Source organism: Phyllostomus discolor, chromosome 13 (assembly GCF_004126475.2).
Source record: "Phyllostomus discolor isolate MPI-MPIP mPhyDis1 chromosome 13, mPhyDis1.pri.v3, whole genome shotgun sequence".
Lineage (NCBI taxonomy): Eukaryota > Metazoa > Chordata > Mammalia > Chiroptera > Phyllostomidae > Phyllostomus > Phyllostomus discolor.
In genome coordinates this window covers 26,931,987-26,950,419 of record NC_040915.2, presented here as the reverse complement: position 1 = coordinate 26,950,419, position 18,433 = coordinate 26,931,987, and the positions used below count along the sequence as shown (strand labels likewise).

The 18,433-nt window shown below is 44.7% G+C and overlaps 1 protein-coding gene across 8 annotated transcripts in view; it reads left to right on the top strand.

Annotated features, from left to right (window-relative positions):
- EBF1 (EBF transcription factor 1) overlaps positions 1–18,433 on the top strand; it is a 378,944-nt gene that overhangs the window by 259,961 nt on the left and 100,550 nt on the right. For 4 of the 8 annotated variants that reach the window (XM_028527296.2, XM_028527294.2, XM_028527298.2 and 1 more), the window contains exon 9: positions 17,405–17,535. In XM_028527296.2, the coding sequence (XP_028383097.1) occupies positions 17,405–17,535 (131 nt within the window). Of the gene's footprint in view, positions 1–17,401; positions 17,536–18,433 lie in introns of all 8 variants that reach the window. The other 4 variants (XM_028527295.2, XM_036014447.1, XM_028527297.2 and 1 more) reach the window with 1 other exon arrangement.

Below are 18,433 nucleotides of genomic sequence, written 5' to 3'. Positions count from 1 at the left end.
TGCCTTAGGGAGCCCAGATCAGATGTTCTCTTGGAATTCCTTCAGTGGAGATGGTGCAGTGGTGAATCCCCTAGATGGGGAGCAGTGAGCTTTCAGACTAGGTTTCCCAGGTAATATGTGAGATGGGGGGAATGTTTTTAAAAAATAAATAAATAGCCCTGGTTGGTGTGACTCAGTGGATAGAGCATTGGCCTGCGAGCCTAAAGGTTGCCGGTTTGATTCCCAGTCAGGGCACATGCCTGGGTTGCGGGCTGGGTCCCCGGTTGGGGTTGTACAAGGCAACCAATTGATGTTTTTGTCCCCCTCTCTCTCCCTCCCTTCCCATCTCTCTAGAAATAAATAAGTAAAAACTTTAATAAATAAGTAAATATATTTATTTATATATATTAAATAAATATATATATGCATAATGCAAGCATATGCATCTATGCTTATACAGTGCATAAGCAAAAAAATACAAAGCACATTGAAATCATGGTCTCACAGCTATTATTGCTTAGGGCAAGGCTGAATTTATAGGGAAAGTAAGTTAATCTAAACAGAATCACAACTAAATAAGAAGTCACATTGTGAGGGGTGCTGAGATGCGGCAGAACGAGGGCTGAAGTTTGGGAAACACTGTTTCAGAGTTGTTAAGGGTTGGGGGAAGTAATAATTCTTTCAAGTCACCAGGAAACAGTAGGACCCTGGGAACATTTTTTTGTCACATATTTTTTAAAAAATCTTTTTTAGTTCAGTGTACCATTGGAATAGACTTGATGTCCTCATAGAATTTTAAACATCAAAATGTCTCCGGAGCTGTTAACTCTGTTTTTATTTTTAAACAAGTAGTGTCTGCATGTTAGAAAGGAGAAATTAGTGCAGAAAGGGAGGGTTCGAGTCAAGGGAGAGAATCAGCCAGGGTCCACCCAGGCAGCACATTATGATAATATATACCGAGCCAGCTGGACACTGAGCAAAGCTGACACTGTGTTGTCAGGGGCAGAATCGCCCATCAATTTCCAAGATAGGATTTGAGTTCAAATGACAGAAAGAGCAGCAACTGTGCTGAAACTGATGCATGGGGGGAGGGGTGGGGCAGGCAGGAACCAGCCAGGCCTAAAAAGACAGGAAGTGCTGGTACCTCCGGAAGGGGGTGGCTCTGTTTTCTCATCTGGCTGCTACCCTTCCTTCTAACCTTAACATCTGTCAGCAAGATCCACCTGGGCCCTTGCATGGTGAGAGCCCACTGCAGGGGGAGCTTACTGGTGCTAATTTTAACCCCCAAGGGAATGGAGTGTCTGCAGCTGGAATGGGGGCTAGCCTAGCCTGGGAAACCAGATTCTGCAGAGCCACTGCCTGTGCTCTGAGGAAGCCCAGTGAGGGTGTAGTGTGATTGTTAATAGGCACTGGAAGACTCCTCCATGTTTCAGCTACTCCATTTAGTGCTTGATCTCTTAACAACTCTCATCATTCTTCTTTCCTGCATGTGCTTATTCACCCATTCCCTCATTCATCTGGTTAACGTGTGTTTATTGACTGCCTGCTGTATTAGACACAGGCATGCAGAGACGAACAGGGCAGGGGCAGTTGTTGACAGTGTGAGGTATATAGTTGTGTATGTGCCTATTTATGTGTTGATATTAAGCAAATGATTGCACGTAGAATTGTGTCAAGTGCAATGATGGTACGCATTACAAAAGAGAAATATAGACTGCGAAGAGAGCTTTTTAAAAATTTTTTATTTATTTATTTTAGAGGTGGGGAGGGAGGGAGAAAGAGAAGGAGAGAAGCGTTGATGTGTGGTTGGCCTGCAACCCAGGCATGTTCCCTGACTGGGAATTGAAATGGCGACCCTTTGGTTCGCAGGCTGGTGCTCAGTCCACTGAGCCACACAAGCCAAGGGTTTAAGAGGGCTTTAAATAAGGGGACTTGGACAAGTCTGAAGAATCAGGAACACGTTTAAAATTTAAAATAAAAATGAATGCTATTTCATCAAGAAAAGAGGAAAGAGTTTTTTAGGCGGAGGGAAAGCATGTCCAAAATTCCATGTGGGATGAAATATTAGAAGCTCGGGAAGGGCTTAAGGGGAAGGTGTGTTGGGTCCGAGATCCATTTCTGAGAAGGCAAATTTGGAAATTTCTCCTTGGTTGGTTCCTCTTTCACTTGGAGATACGGATTCAGGGGATCTTCTTAATCACAGACTAACAGAACTCTTTGCTGAGTAAACTGCTAGCTTTGTACCAGTGTCTGGAGTGGTGATGGTTTTGCTCTTAAGAGAGCAGCTTTTGAGCATTTGCTCCCATCAGGTTCAGTGCTAAGCACTTTGTATTATCTCTTTTAACGCCCTCAGCCAGCATCAAAGGGCACCACTATTCTCTCCATTCAGCAAAGGAGGGAAACTGAGGCCACCCTTCAAAGATTTGTTTCTTTAAAAAAAAATTATTTATTTATTTATTTATTTATTTATTTATAGGGAGGAGGGAAGGGAGGGAGAAAGAGGGAGAGAAACATTAATGTGTGAGAGAGAAACATTGATCCGCTGCCTCTCGTACATGCTCTGGCCAGGGAACTGACCCACAACCCAGGCGTGTGCCCTGACTGGGAATCAAACCGGCGACCTTTCACTTTGTGGAAGGATGCCCACCAGCTGAACCACACAGGTCAGGGCGAAGAGAGTTCATTTGTTTGCGTCTGCAGTGTTTGGGCCTCCACGTTGCTGACACAGGGCGGCCATCACTACTGTTCTTTTCCACTGTTTAGTCAATGCTAATCCCCTCACAGCGGACTTCAGGGGTGGAGAGAAATTCTCCTGCCACTTGATCACGTAATATAATTCCTGCTTCAATTGAAGCAAATTGACGACGTTACTCAAAGGCAAATTGAAAAGCCAGATCTGTGCTAAATCCCCAGAGATCGTTAGCTGGCATGTGCAGTGATATATGGGAAGGTGCTTTTCTGGGTTAAGATAAAAAATCCTGGTATCACGTCACGCTATCGGGCACCCCATCTCCATCGCCCTGTGCCAGCCCTGCAACTTGAAATACTCAGCGGACAGAAATGAAACTTTATAGAAATTAGGTGATCATCATTCTTATCAGATGAATATGATGCCATCAGCATGAGTTTAGCATCCTCAGGAAAAAAAAAAAGAGAGATTTACCTGGAGAGGAGCAAGAGAAAGTCTAAGGCATGGATTGTAGGGGCTTTTCTGCCAGCCTGCCTTGGCGAGTTGGCAGGGAGGTGACCTGGTAATTAAAATCCTGCTCGCACGTCTGCTGCTGGTCGGTCGCATGGAGGCCCTCACAGACCTGGGACACCAGACGGGAACGAGGGAGGGACAAGCGAAACACAAAAGTAACACTCTTGAGCCCACAGGGCACAGAAATAGACCTGACTTGCCCAAATACTTTACTGACTACTAAGCATGAAAGCAGAACCCAAGTACTCATATATTTTTATCCCAATCTGTGAAATTAATCAATATTTTATAGGTGAACAGATGCTCCTGTGTTGCTGGCCTATGTAATAGACTGTTGCAATCAGCAGGACACCAGAAGTTCCAACCCACATTCGTCCCCCGGAGTTCTGGGGGACATGCAGCAGGGGCACGGGGAATCGAGGCACACATATCGTGCTGGGCTCGGGGTCTATTCTCAACACATCAGCTTCATTCATTGACCATGGGGCAGAGGAATAAAATGATAAGAGAGCAGCCTGTGTAAAGTACCTACAAACAGCGGTAGGCTTTGGCTGTTGTTTAGGAGGCTCATTAGAATTAACTGGGTTGCTACACATCGAGGCCTCTCTTTAATTCTTTATTCTTTGCCTACTTTTATTTTGAGCACAGCTGAGGTGCCAATAATACTGAGCACCTACTATGTGCTGGGCCCAAGGCAGATGCTCTTAGGGATATCATGTGTGTGGTGATGGGTCAGGGGACTGTGTCTCAGCAGTTGCGATGTCACTTTTATCTTTTCATTGTAGAAGGGGAAAATACAGTTTGGGTCATTTTTTGCTAAAATCTTCTGGCTGAATCATCAAACCAGCTGTGCTCTTCCAGTAACCATTATGTGCAACAAATGTATAAAGTTGGCCTCAGACTCCTCTACCTTTCAACTTTGGCAAAATCTTAGAAACTCCTCTTGATTTGGTTAGCTAAAGCCTGTGGAATCCAACCTTTGTTGTTTAAAAGAAAAAAAAAGTTGGGGAAAATGTTATTAAGGAACTGTTTTATGATAACCTGTTTAGTCAGTAAACTTTTTATTGTTTTTTATATGTGCAAAAGTCTGTAATGAATGCCATTGAGATGGATAATGTCCAGACAGAAAATGAAAGTTAAGGGGAAATGCCCTGTACTTTAAACATGTAAGTTCTCATAGTGCTGCTATCACTTGTATTAGACATTCAAACTCTGTGTGTTCAGCAGCCCAACTTGTAACAATAGAAAAGCTTCTCTGCCTGGAAGCCTGGCAGTATTTTCAATGTTCCTGTGTTTAAATTGGCACCTGTGGCATTGTAGGAGGATGCCAGTTTTTGAACTTGGAAAAGGAAGAAGGTAGAGAGAGGTTTTACTATAATTCATACATGGGGCTGAGTCTTAGGGGGAAAATAACTTTACTTGGAAATAGAGTTGTAATATTCTGTAAAGTTAATAAATATCCACCCTCTATCTTGGGAATAAGGCATTGCACAACTAAGATTTTATGGGACTTTGGCTGTGTTTATGTGATTAAAGTGAATATTTTAGCCAAACCGAGCAGAAAATTTAAATAAATACCACAATTTAAAAGTAGTTTGGGTGTTTTAAATATTTGACTTTATCAACCAACATGGATTCTCAAAGCCTCAAGTTCAAGTGAGTCTCTGAGATCCAGTCACTTCATCAGTTAAGTACAATTTAGAATAACACCTGCTTACCCACAACTCAGGGTTGATAATTAAGAATAATTGAGATAATGTTCGGGTAAGCCCCTTGAAAACTTAACGATGCTAGTTAGTTGTCAGGCACTGGTTAAGTGGAGAGTACTGTCCATCCAGTTTGTGAATGAACGAAGTCCCCGCCTGCAAGGGAGTCGTTGACAGCAGGGTTGCTTTACATGCACACGTACATGTCCAGCTGTACATATAAACACATACATCCTCGGGAAAAGGTCAAGGGAAAGGTCAGTAAGTGACAGATAAACGGGAAAGACATGAAGTTCACAGAGGGGATACTGTTTTGTAGGTGGGGACGGAAAGAGACAGCTTCGCACAGAAGAGCAGTTTTTCTGTGAAGCACTGTGTGGGTGGAAGGGAGTGGTGTAACCTTCCTGAAGGAGACTTGGTGGGGATGTGCAGGGTATGGTTGGAGACAGTGGATCTGGAGAGCCGTCTTCATCTTCTTCGTTCTCTTTGTCCCCATCGTCTCCCTCCTTCCCCCGCAGCTTCCTGTCCTCTTCATCCCCTCTCCCATGCATTCATCCCCTCTCCCACGCATTCATCCCCTCTCCCATGCATTCATCCCCTCTCCCATGCATTCATTGCACACCCTGAGCTCAGCTCTGTATGCACAGACTAACTCAGGTAACCCTCACAACAGCCTCAGGAGGCGGGTTCTCTTATAATTATTATTTCCAATTAAAGTGGTAGAAATGGAGGCTGAAGGACAGTAATTTGCCCAAACTCCTAAGTGGTCAAGCTGGAGTGTAAGCCGAGGTCTCCTACACCCCAGAGCCAGGGGCTGTATCGGCTGCTGCACCCCACCTCCAGTTTGGGAGGTGGGGAATGAGGCTGGAAGGGAGAATTGGCTACACTCCCGAGGGCAGACTTGATCGTGTAGGCTAACGGGAAACATCAGAAAGCTGTGGAGCCGTTCAGTAACATTGTGAAAACTCACATCTGAGGAAGGATAATCTGGGTTTTGATATGCTGAGGGGACTTTGCACAATTAAATCCAATAGTAAAATAAATCACAAACTGGTAAATGTGTTTGCTCTTTGCTGTCCAGATTGAATAGCCCAGACCCCAAAGAGTAATTTTTGAGGAAGCTGAGTCAGTCCTCATGAAGTTCAAGTGGAAGTGGAGTTCCCACTCTTTTTTGCAGCTCTGTCTGGGTAGATTTGATGATACACATGCCGGTGCTGGTGACATCACTGATCATCACCAAGGAAACATCTGTGTTCTAACAAACACTGGAGTGCAGCGTCACTGAACGTGTCAGGGAGGAGAGGAAACGGGCTCCAAACGATAAGGCTCTCCATAATGAAAGTTCACTCCACTCCATCAGCAGTAGCGGCCTCGGCTGTGGGGAGAAATATAAGCATTACTATTCTGTAAAGCACAAAGCAGGCGTTGTACATCGCTAAAGGTTGGGCAAGGTTGATTTTGAGATGCTGCTCACATTCAAAACACAGTTTCCTTAAAAAGTCACTATCTATGCTGTCTTGCACAATGACAATAGGAATCCTTCAGGAGCATGGAGCTTGTCTCCCTAACTGCTTGCAGAAAATCTTCTGCATATCGGGAGGCTAGCTGGGGACTTCTGTATTGTTCTGGGAGAGGCATTGAGCAATCACAAGTAGAATTGGCAGTGCTTGTGGTTTGTATTTATTATTTGATGAGTTAGTGACAGTATTAGTTATGTGTTGCAGAAATTAATAACGCAAAGATGGTTCCTGGCCCTCCAAAGATTTATCAAAGTTGCACGTTGGTGAATCAGATCAGGACTGAATCCAGAGCTGAGCTGTTTAGGATTGGTTTGCATGGTGCTTAAAGAAGCTATCTATTTGTTGCTTTACAATTAAAAAGGAAGAAATTTTATATGAAAATCTGGATTTGCCAATTCTGTTTATATCCGGAAGAGGGTGTAGTGTTGGACCCACATTCTCAAATGGCAACAATTAAATCAAACTGAGAATTTAAGGAGCGTCAGGGTGGGGCATATACTTTACATTAGCCACAGTCCCCACCTCTCCCATGGTGTTGCCCCTAGCCAGTTTTAGTTACTGCCTGGCCCTATGAGCCTTTGATTTTGTGATCATTGCTAGTAATTACTCCTAGCAAAGTTCCTGGCATGTGGAGGGCACCCCATAAATGGGAGCTCTGATTGTTCTTTATCAATGACAGGCTCAGGTATTTAAACTTGATCCTTAGGTTAGCACCGTCCAGTAGAATTTCCAGTAATGATGGAAATGTTGTATCTCTGTTCTGCCCAATATGATAGTCACTCATGACATGTAGATATTAGCCACTTGAAATATGGATAGTATGACTGAGAAAATAATTCCTTAAAACAGTTTACTTACATAATTAAAAATTAGATTTTAATGGCTGCATGTGGCTAGTGGCCACCATATTGGGCAAAGCAGGTCTGAGTGACGGCATTGAAGGTCCAGCCAGGCGTCCTTGTTTGGAACACCACGCGGAGCACAGACCCAGGGGCCGTGTGTGGGGGCATGTTCATCTCACATGAGATCGCCTATAGCTATCGCAGGCCTCATCACACAGTTTCACCTCCTTCCAGCAAGGCAACCTCCCTTGTTACCCAACTAGAGTTCTTGTCAGTGTAAGCTACCAGAGCTACGTGTTTGCAAGATGTCAGCCGTCCATTCCTACCAGTAAGAAGTCACTTGAAGCCCAAACGGGAAGTTTCGCCGCTCTCTGCTCCCAGACTGTCCAGTTAAGGGTGCTGCCTAAATATAGGAACTTAGACCTGTGCATGGGCAAGCCTAATTTTTTTCATGAGCTGCTTGATTAACCCTATCATTCATGACAGTACAGAGCCAGAAGCCAGAGTGACCAAGGGGACCGCAGAAAGGTGACGGAGGCCTCCCTGACGGGCAGCAGGATCCTGTGTTCTCAGAGCCAAGGCCCCGTGGGCTGCCGTCTCTGGTCTCCATCACAAGCATCCCTCCATCACATCCAACGATCACATTGCCATAAACCAGTCACAAAGTAGGATTCTAAATGATGCCTCTTTCATGCAACTTACTCATTCATTTGCATGTTATTTGGCCAAAAGCTTGTGACACTGACCTGCTTTGCTGAGCCCAGCAGTCAGAACCCCCCCTTCCTTCCTCTGTCACAGGGTTGGAAACCCCAGAACCACCCACCAGACGCCGGCCTGTTGGTAGCTCAGCAGCCTCTGCCCTGAAATGAGCCCCAAGCCAACTTGTGCAGCTAATGGATAAGTGACTTCACTGCTCCCAGGGACATATGCACAGGAGGGCAAAACTAACATCAGCCTGTTTTATTCAAGATAAAGTGCTCAATTATAACCCCCCCCCAAAAAAGGACTCCTTAAAAAAACACAGAAGACTTAATGAAAATGATAGAAACTGCCATTGTAGCAAATTGTATAAATGGGGTAGGGGGGATGGAGAGAGAACAAAACACACGTGACTTTGCTCTGCTTGGACCAGTCATCCGGTTAGAGTTATAGAGGCTCTATTCTCATAGTCCGATTCTGCGGAGAGGACTGGGTTTTCCTTTTCTGGCTCTTCAGACAAATGTCAGTGCAAACCCCTGTTGCGACAGCGAGTTGCGTGAGCCCCGGAATTCGACAGGGGCAGAAAGACAAAGCCCTCTCGTAAGAACATCAGCCAAAGTAGGTTCTGCATACTTCAAAATTCCTTCTTAGGAGAATTCTTCACAAACACGTTTTCTCCAGAAAAGACCAAGCTGCTATCAACTGAGACTCACTAATGAAATGTTCAATTATTTGCATGCGTCTATGTTTTAATGCTGAATTTTAGTTCAGCTCCAAGATCCACGCAGGCTAAAAAAAATTCGCATTCAGATAGGAGAGGCAAACCTTGGCGAACAGATGGAGCAGAGTTCAGCATAGAGGTTTAATCCTATCAGGCCGATTCCTGTACGACCATCTGGGTAATCCGGCACAAACATTCAAGGCCTGTTAAAAATACGGCTCCAGCCAAGACGAGCGTCACAGATTTTCCACTAGACTTGTTCGTATTTGCCTTCACGATTTTCCGGGCCCAGGAAGGTTGCCGGTGAATAAAGGCCTGCGTATTCCTTGAAGAAGCAGTGCCTTTTTTTTTAAACCCCAAAATTGTTTCCTCTTATACAATCTTGCATGTCCATTTTTGGAATGTTATTTTCATTTCCCTTTTTTCCTTGGCTTTCATATCTAGAACTTTTCCTACAACAGGATAATAAGGGGAATTGGGATAAAAATAATTTTGTGCATGAAAATTCTCCTCGTCGGGAAGAAAAGAGTTATTGACTTATTGTATAATCGGAGACAAGTGAATTTACTATTGTTGCAACAAACACCACAGTTGGCTCCATGCATAATTCCTCGTGGGGGTTCTCCCACCCTCCATGATAGTTTTCCCCACTGCTTTGCCATGGTGTGGCTGACAGTCATGGAACAAGGGAGAGGAAAAAGAAAAAAAAAAAGAAATAAGGCTGATGGTAATATATGTCATTGGCTGTCCTAGGGTTAATGTTCTGTGCATTTTAATTTTGGATGAGGCAGGGAACAAACAATATATTCTTTCTTCCTTGCATTGTAAAATTTTGAACTTCCTAAGTGTTTTTCACAAACAGTTTTTTGCATATCATGAGACGATGCTGTGATGCATGTCACTAAATCAAAAAGCCACCAACAAGTCTTTCAAGTGCAATTTAGAAGTTATAGGTACATCAAAATGTGAAGATTTTTAGTTGCTAAACTGTTCAATAACCCTGTGTAGTGAACCTGCGCAGTTCTGGATCTCAGCGAGACAGACTCAGAATCCAGGAGTGCTTGCCCCGGAGCGTTCGCTTCACAATTGTCGCACCAGGAGTTCTGTTTCTGCCTCACTCAGATGCCATGCCCGCTGATTGTTGAGGAGTTTTGCTAATTTGGAAGAGAATAAGAAAGCTGCAAAATAAACAGGAAGTAGATACAATTTGGGCTTGGTCTATATTTAGCAAGTGGCATAATTAGGAACTTAGCTATTGCACTAAGTTTAGATACACCTAGATATCCCCACCAGGTTAAGCCTGCCTTCGTGCGGATGGGTGTTGGCTCTGCGTTACCATCCCGTGACCAGGATTTTTCTCTTTTTTCTTTGAGAGCCATTAATGCTGTCAAAGCAAAGGGCTTTCTTGCCAAGTGAAGTCACTTTGGAATAAAGAATTAAAAACACTTGAAATTCTTGATCTCCTCATTTAATATTTAATAGATTTAATTGCATCTGGTGTTGAGAAATCTCTATATCATGGCTTACATTTCTCTTCAAAATGACAAACACATCACACATGGAGAGCGGGAAAGAGGGGGAGAGGGAGGGGTTCTTTTGCACAGATAATACATGATTCTTTGCCAAGTAATATCTAGGTATGCTAGTGGATAGGGCAATAAATGCAGACCGATAACAAAACAAAACAAAATTAAAACCCTAATAAACAATAAAATGCTTAACTGCATAAAGCAATTACTGAAAAAGAAAAAGGAAGGCGGAAATAAACCTGGTAGCTCAAATTTGAACAAGAGCATAAATGTTATAAAGACTGCTATCCCTTGAGTCAGGGAACTTCTGGTTTGTGGGGTTTTTTTGTTTTGTTTTGTTTTTGGTCTTTAAGGGACGTTTTCACATGCTGGTGTGAGGGCTCAGGACAGGCGTAGTAGTTGGAGGGTGGGCGAGGCCAGAATGGACATGCCTCCGGTACGCGGTAAAAGTCTGGAGGCGCCGGTCCTCACATCAGGGCGGACACGCTGCTTGTTTGCCCTCCTGGCCGGTAGCTGCTTCGTGGGCAGGATCGAAGAACACAGGCGCTGGTGCTGCTGAGCTGTGTGTGTGCCGTCAGGAAAGTCATTTCACTCAAAAATACAAAGCACAAACCATTGTTCCCACTGAACAGGAAGAGCAGATATCTGTGTGCTGAGTCCAAGGGGTGGGGGGGCGGGGACTCCGTGTCCCCATTGTCTGTGGAACAGGTTGCTACCGGGTGCAACTGCTTGACCAACATCAAGTGCATTCCAGGGAGAAAGGCCCAAGGTTTTATGGGGTCACCACTGTCCCGTAGAAATGAGCTGAGCTCCTGGGTTTCGCCAACAATTTCTGCCAAGTCTCAAAAGCTCGGGACAGTAAAATTGAAGTCAATTCCTCATTTCTGAAAAGATTGCCATTAATATTCATTCCAGGCGAAGGAGAGCCGTAAGAAAACATTTCGCTTCGGAAGGGCTGAGGCCAAACCCACCTCCTCGGTACATTTTGCCGGCTGTGTCGGTGCGCGGCTGGGTTGGAGGAGTTCCTAGGAAAGTTTTACAATAAACTACATTCTCTAGAATGATGAGACTGTAGGGTATTCCAGTAAATAAATAAACTCTAGCTAATGGGGAACTCATATCGATAATTATTGTTTACTGGCAACTCGGGTACTGTCCACCAGGCACAGAACACAAGTAGGCACTCAGCGCCTTTCGCCAGGGTCCACGAGGTGGGCACGAAGGGGGAATGCCTTCGGGAGGGTAAGGTCTGCTTCAAGGTCGTCCTGAGCGGCAGATGTGGAATTTGAACAGCTGGCGCTGTTGCCCGCATTCCACCAGGATAGCACTCTGGGTGTTAGAATCAGCCTGACATAATTGCATCTTCCCGTCCGTACTCACGGCCATAAGGGCGGGCGCGGACATCTGCATGTCCACGGTAGGCCCTGGCGACCCGCTCTGCGGGAATGTTCCTTCGTCGAGGGTTCCGGTTAGTGGAAGGCTGGAAAAGGAGCTTACGTCTTTCCCATGCACAATGGAAATGGAAAATAACCTTATATTGGCCTTAGTGGCATTTCATCTTGAGATTTAGAATGGGATGAGAGCATTTCTAAATTTTTGCATTTTACCAACTGATTAAGTGTTGTTTCCCCGGCGGATTTACATGCAGGAATGGAGGGCAAAAAAAAAAAAAAGGGAAACAGTGTCTCTCTAATGAGGCTGCCGTAATGGGGCATCAACTGTTGCAAAAGCCTCATTTGGGGAATAAAAGATGACAAATGCTGGACCCGTGTCATCCGTACAGCTCCCCCTAACAGGTGAGGTATTGATCACAGCACAAAGAGATTTCAGAGGCAAAAGTAAGAGCAGCCCCAGGACCCTGCTGATTGCTGCACACACCACTAATTCACCTCAATGGGCAGGCACCTCTGCGCTCAATTAACCCTTATTCCCAAGGCCGCCCATAAACCCCGAGGTAAACACGGCGCTCCCGGCCCTTGCTCTCTCGCCATGAAATAGATCATTTCTATTGGAGGCTGAGGGGCGATTCCAGCTTATAAATTCACCTTGCTAATAAAGAGCCCGATGCACCAATGCGAGTGAGCAGGCACTGGAATCTGTAACATTGATTCTGTAAATCAGAAAATTTTAAACTGCTGAGGGCATCTGTGATTTCTTCTGCCTTCCATGGCTATCGGGAGGGGATACGAATGCCGTGGAGGCAGAGCAGGTGACATCAGTGTCCCCTGGTGCAGTTGTCTGCACACAGAACATTAGTTGTTAAATATGTACTGGAGGCTGAACGATTTCTTCCCTCCCCCCGCCCCCCCCTTCTTCTCTCTCTTCCCCTCACCACGACCATTGTTCAGAAGCAAATTGGAAATCTGGTAATTAGGCCCTGACTCACGGTGTAGTATTAGAGTCCCGAGCCAAAGTTCAACACCCTGAAATGAAATTTAAACCAATTAATCTGTTAGATTTTTATCGCTTGTCCGTGTTTTCTCAGCAATTCCCCCAGCACGTGGCCTTTGATCAACTCTCATACAAACGCTAGAATGTGTGCCTGCTGCTAGCAAGATGGGAATGACATTAACACGGCACTCATAAAACAATCAGAGCAGAGAGGCCCTCAAACAGACAGGGCAGAGTAATATTTAATAAAAGCGCGCACATAATCTTCAGAATTAGCATTTTGTGCCTTGCAGTACCTTTGGGAGAAGAGCTTTTATTTGTGGAGTGATCATTATTATAACAAAGAAGAGCTACCTAATAATTTCCACTTTAACTCTGCAATGTGCCAGGAGCGTTTCAGAGCCATTATGCTAAACTGTGGTGGGGTAATCATGTTATTGTCATAGTTTGAAGGAAGGAAAATCTCCTCTACTTTGGTGGCTGTTGGGGGGGGGGGGAGAAGTAAAAAAAATAGAGGCAAAAATAAAAACGCCCAAACTTTTATTTTTCATGAGGCTTACAACCAGGGCTTGGCAAGCAGTCCTTGTGGATACCTAGAAGTGTGAAAATTCATTGGTGAGGAAGAATCTTTTGTTAATTAAATCAAGATTTGGCTGGTGAAAGTGGTTTTATAGTCAAACTCCTTCCCCCTCCCCCATTTCATAATATTTTCTTGGAGATAGAACTGTGTTGATTACTGTGCTCCTGAGCAGGACTGAATCCTTTTGTAAATCTTTTCACCTTCAAATTCCACTGAATACATCCGCAGTGACTACACTAGAAACTCTCTTCTTGTCTTACCTTGAGTGTCTCTGGATATTCTGAGAGCAAGGAGAACCAGTCCTTGGTTGGGACCGATGTCTGAGCTTCCTCAGAGACAACTTACCCAAAAAGAAGAGGGAAGGAGAGGCTCAGGGTCTATTATGCTACTCAGCGCAATCTGGCTTTAAAAAAAAAAAGTATCAATTTGCTTTAAAAAGTACAATCTTTACACCTCACAGAATTAAATGCCCTGCTGTTACTTAATTTTTAATTATAATAATGCATCACCTTAATATATGCTCACTGAAGAAATTCAAGCCCTGCCGATGTCTATTGAGAAGAATTTAATATTCACCCTTCTCTGCCAGCGCCCCCAGACCCGTGCCTTTGCATGCGGACCCTCTGACCACAGGGGATGAGCGTCCTTCCAGACCTTTGTCTGTCACACCTGTTCACACACACCCCCACACACACATGCTCACACTCTAATGCACACGCAGGCTCGTAGACATCATTTTTAACATAAACAGGGCCACACTCTAGATTATGAAGTGCTTTTTACCCCCTTCCTAATGTATTTTGACATCTTTCCATGTCAGTTTGTAGAATTTTTTCCTTCCATTCCGATGATACTCCTAATGTTCTCTTGTACAGATGTGCCAGAGTTTACTGAACCCCTCTCTCGCCGGGGGCGCCCAGATTCCTGGGTATTTTACTGCCAGCACTGCTGGGAACAGTTGGGTACCCGTAGTTCTGGTCATATTTGCCAGTATTTCCTGGGCTGCATTTAGTCTGGTGAGTTTGTGACTCGGGTAAAAGTGAGTTCAGTCTACCCGTAAACATTTTGGTTAACCAACGCATTTTATTGAATTAGTTGCCGACATTTAAAGATTGGGAAAATTTGCATAAAAATCTGGGTTCCCATCTTCTTTTGAAAGATCAGAAGACCGGAACCCCCTTGCCTCCCCCCAACCCTGGCCTGTGTTTGTGTGGTGTTACCAATGGCTGGAGCTGAGACACCTTTAGATGGGGGACATAGCCAGCAGTTCCCCAGTGCCCCGTCATTTCCCATTGCTCCCTCACTCCCCAGTGTCAGGGGCTGCCCCTCTCATGCCTGTTCTGAAACTCTGAGCTACTCTATTCATTTGTGTCTCTTAATGTGGCCCGTGTGGATCTGTGAGTTCTGAGTACCTTCTGTGAGTTCTTGGGCTGATCTTTGTTAAGTAGGCAAACTGCCTTCTACCTTGCAGTGTCGATATTTTAGAGTTCTTCATGTGGGAGGGCCAGGCCAGGCATTGTCTGACACTTAGCCTCCTGACCCTCCAGGTCCTAAATGCCAGGAACATCTCTTCCCCACCCCCCCTCTCTCAGTGGGGCAGCCCCTGATTCCTTTACATATTTTCCAAACTTCCCAGTGGGGGAGTCCGAGGGGGCTTCCTCTCAAGACGGCCATGACGTACAGGTGTGTAAGAGCGCCTGTAGAACCAGTTGAGCTCTTTAAACGTAGAAAGGGCTAAGAACAGCCTCTAGTCTCCAAGCAGGGATGGTAGATGATGCTGAGTAGTGAGGTAGGATGATCGAGAGATGGGGTGTGTCACTCTTTTCCCGGGGTGCTCCCTTCAAGGCTTTTTCCTCCAAAAATCTAAAAGACAGTGTCATATATTGTCTTCTCACCAAGTTATCTCCGGACGCTTGCTGCCCTTTCTCTCTTCTGACGAGTTCTGACTAGTTGCCCATATACCTTTGTTTCTGGACAGTTGCTCACAGAATCTGAAAACACCATTTTCCTTAGGAAACACTTGAAAGCACGCGTGCACACACACACACACACACACACACATACAAACACACAAACACACTTTTATATACCTTCTGAGGGAGGAGATGGAGTCTAAAACTAGCAGGTCTCGGCTCTGCTGCCGGGACATTTTTACTGTAGGAGAGTCTCAAAGATACACCAGCATGCCCTCTGTCTCCTTCTCTGCCGTGGTAAGGAAACCTGGAGGAGGCCCTACTTATCCACAGAAGCATACTTGTGCGGTTTAAAAAAACAATTGAAAAATTAAAAGAAATCCCTAAACTAATACAGATACAAACACCAAGACTATTTTGTGGTTTATGAAAGTAATCACGGGGTCAGCATGCAATCATACCACTGGATTCCACACTCGCCCAGCAGGAAGGACCCTTTCGAGACCAGTCCAGTTACACTAACCTCTTCTTCTTCCCAGAGGTCCCCAGGGGTGCAGCAAGGCCTTTCCTGCTGTGCTCTAGCAGCCAAACACACTGGCTGGGCTGGACGTTGAGAGTTAAGATTTTGAGGCATTAACTAGAATGTCGCCAAACTGCTTTTATTTTAAGAACTTTATATAGTTGTTAAATGTAGTTTATTTATTTATTTTTTAGAGATTGCTCGAAGTCATACATCATATTTTACCATTGGTTTGGAGTACTTGATTATGCATTTAAACCTGTTGACGTTTAAAGAAAAAATTTTGTTTCAGAACAAGTCCTGTGCCCGGGAAACTTTGATCACCGCCTTTGTGCGCATTCAAAACTGGACGAGGGTTTCCGAGTCACGAGTCATTTACATTGTCTCGATTAGTTGTTTTGTTTCGGGGACAGAGCGGAGGAGAGAGCAGGCATGGGAACTGCCCAGCTTTCGTTGTAAATGGCGTTATATGAGTTCAGCCAACATGGAATGTTTAGTTTGGATATTTCCTAATTTCTCTGTGCGATTTTATAAGATTAATTTGAATTGAAACCAAACCCATTCTCTCGTTGGTGCGGCGGCACGTGAGCAATGGTCCCGCCGGGCCGGGCTTCATATTTTCCTCCTTCTTGCAAAAGTTAGCGCCTGACATTTTGCCAAATTTGACAAAGTCCAATAATTCTTTTGCCAGTTTTTTTCCCCCCATTAAAATGAACTGGTGCTCTTGTTGGCTTCGGTGCTTGGAAAGTCCGTCTTGGATACTTAATAAACTTTTTATTAAAGAGGAGGGTCTCATTTTCTCTCCTTGCACAGTACATTCCTTACTCTAGAATTTTGCTTTGGTCGTGTTCATAAACGTAATCACGAGAAAAGCAGTGTGGCATTGTGGCGTTCAGCATCCTCAGCGCGAGGAAGCTGCCCTCCCAGATATTTCGGAAACGTAACCTTATGATCACACTTATGCCCGGCAACTGTTTTGAAAGTACACCATGCTCACCGGTCAACCACCTCCAGGCTGTTTGGAATGACAGTACTTGCAAAGTGTTTCTCATCTCCAAAGGCCATTTACAATGGAAAGGAAGAGACATGAAATTTTGAGAAAGGCAGTTCTAGGGTTTTTTTTTTTTTTTTTTTTTTATGCCTGGGAATGACAACAAAGCAAAGGTCATGGGACTCGCTGTGGTTCAGCCCTGACTGTTTGGTTGTGTAATTCACCCCAAGTGACCTGCATCCTTTGCATCTATAAAATGGGACCCATAACATTTAATGGAAGAAAGTAATGATTTTTAACAAGGAATGCTCTATGTCAGTGTCACAGACAGAAGGCATGGAGCAAGAAATTGTTCCACGCCTCCTCCCTTTTCTTAACTTCCCATTGGACAGAAACGTTTATCCAAAAATCTGCGGGCTTTCTTTTCAGGATGTATATTTAATTATGAAGCAATTCTATAAGGTTTCCAGCGTGTTCCAAAAAGTCATTCATTTTTCATTTGTGATAATCTTTAGTCTTTTCATAAGTTAAATACTGCTTCTGTGTTTCATTTCCTAAGATTTCAGGTTTGAAAACGATTTGGGTAAAATACATGTCTCTCAACAGAAGGAATGAAAAGAATGCTTTTAAAACCTGAAATTGCACCCTTAGCTTTCAGGTCCTAGTGCGGCCAGGAAATGCTGAGGTCTTGAGGGACTTTTCTGTTAGTGAAAAGATAAAAGATTTTTTTTTCTTTTTCTCAAGTCTCCCATCATTAAAGTTTGATTCTAACAGCAGACTCCTTCTCTTTTTCATGTGTGTGGAAAAGCAGCTACTCCCTGTATCAAAGCCATCAGCCCGAGTGAAGGATGGACCACGGGAGGCGCCACTGTGATCATCATAGGGGACAATTTCTTTGATGGGTTACAGGTCATATTCGGTACCATGCTGGTCTGGAGTGAGGTAGGTGTTGTCGGAACATTAATATCTAATAGCTTGGTCTGGTTGAGGATACTGTCTACACTTGAATTTCTAATAGAGTGTGTGGAATTTAGTGGGCACTCTCTGGGTGGGCCGGCACCGGTCTCCAGGACTCTGGGAAGCTAGCAAAGATGGGTTGGGGTCATCAGAAGGCGACACTTCTTACTGGAATGACTTCTGCCCTCTGCCCTATGAGCACTGGGAGGGTGTTTGTTTGGTCACTCCCCTGTTGGGCTGGCCATGGTGTGGAGGCCCTGTTGCACACTGGGAGCCAGGGAGGAGATGCAGAGTCGCAACACACATAGGGGGAGCCTCGTCCAAATGCTAGCCAGGTAGTCAGTTACCTGTGAATGTTTGTAGGCGGAGTCTATGGTAGACCCATCTTCATCCTTGACATTCAAATGACAATGATAATGTAGGCACGGGGGTTCTTGACTTAATGACTCTTCATCAGAAATTGGGTGACTTGTCAGGGGACCCGAGAAGAACCCAGGGTTTTTCCCAGACCCAGGAATTCCCAGGTCTCAGGCACCTCAGTGTGTGACTGCAACCACGTGAAAGTGACTCTGGACTCCCCGTGCAGTGCTTCCTAAGCATGCTGATCGGTATTTCAAGGGTGCCAGTTGACCTGCCTAGCAATAATCAAGTTAACTCAAGATTACAAAATGTGAACATCTCCACTACAGAGATGCCAGGGCAGAGTTGCCTTTGCCTTCTAAATCCTGAGCCTAGGTTCCTCAGTTAGCATGCCCAGGACCCCTTCTCTTTCACCTCACCAACGTGTAGAATAAGAACAATGTTAGGCTACAAGGTGTCATACAGCCCATCCACCTCACTCCCTTCACAAGTGGTCACGTGAATCACTAAACGTTACTGCGAC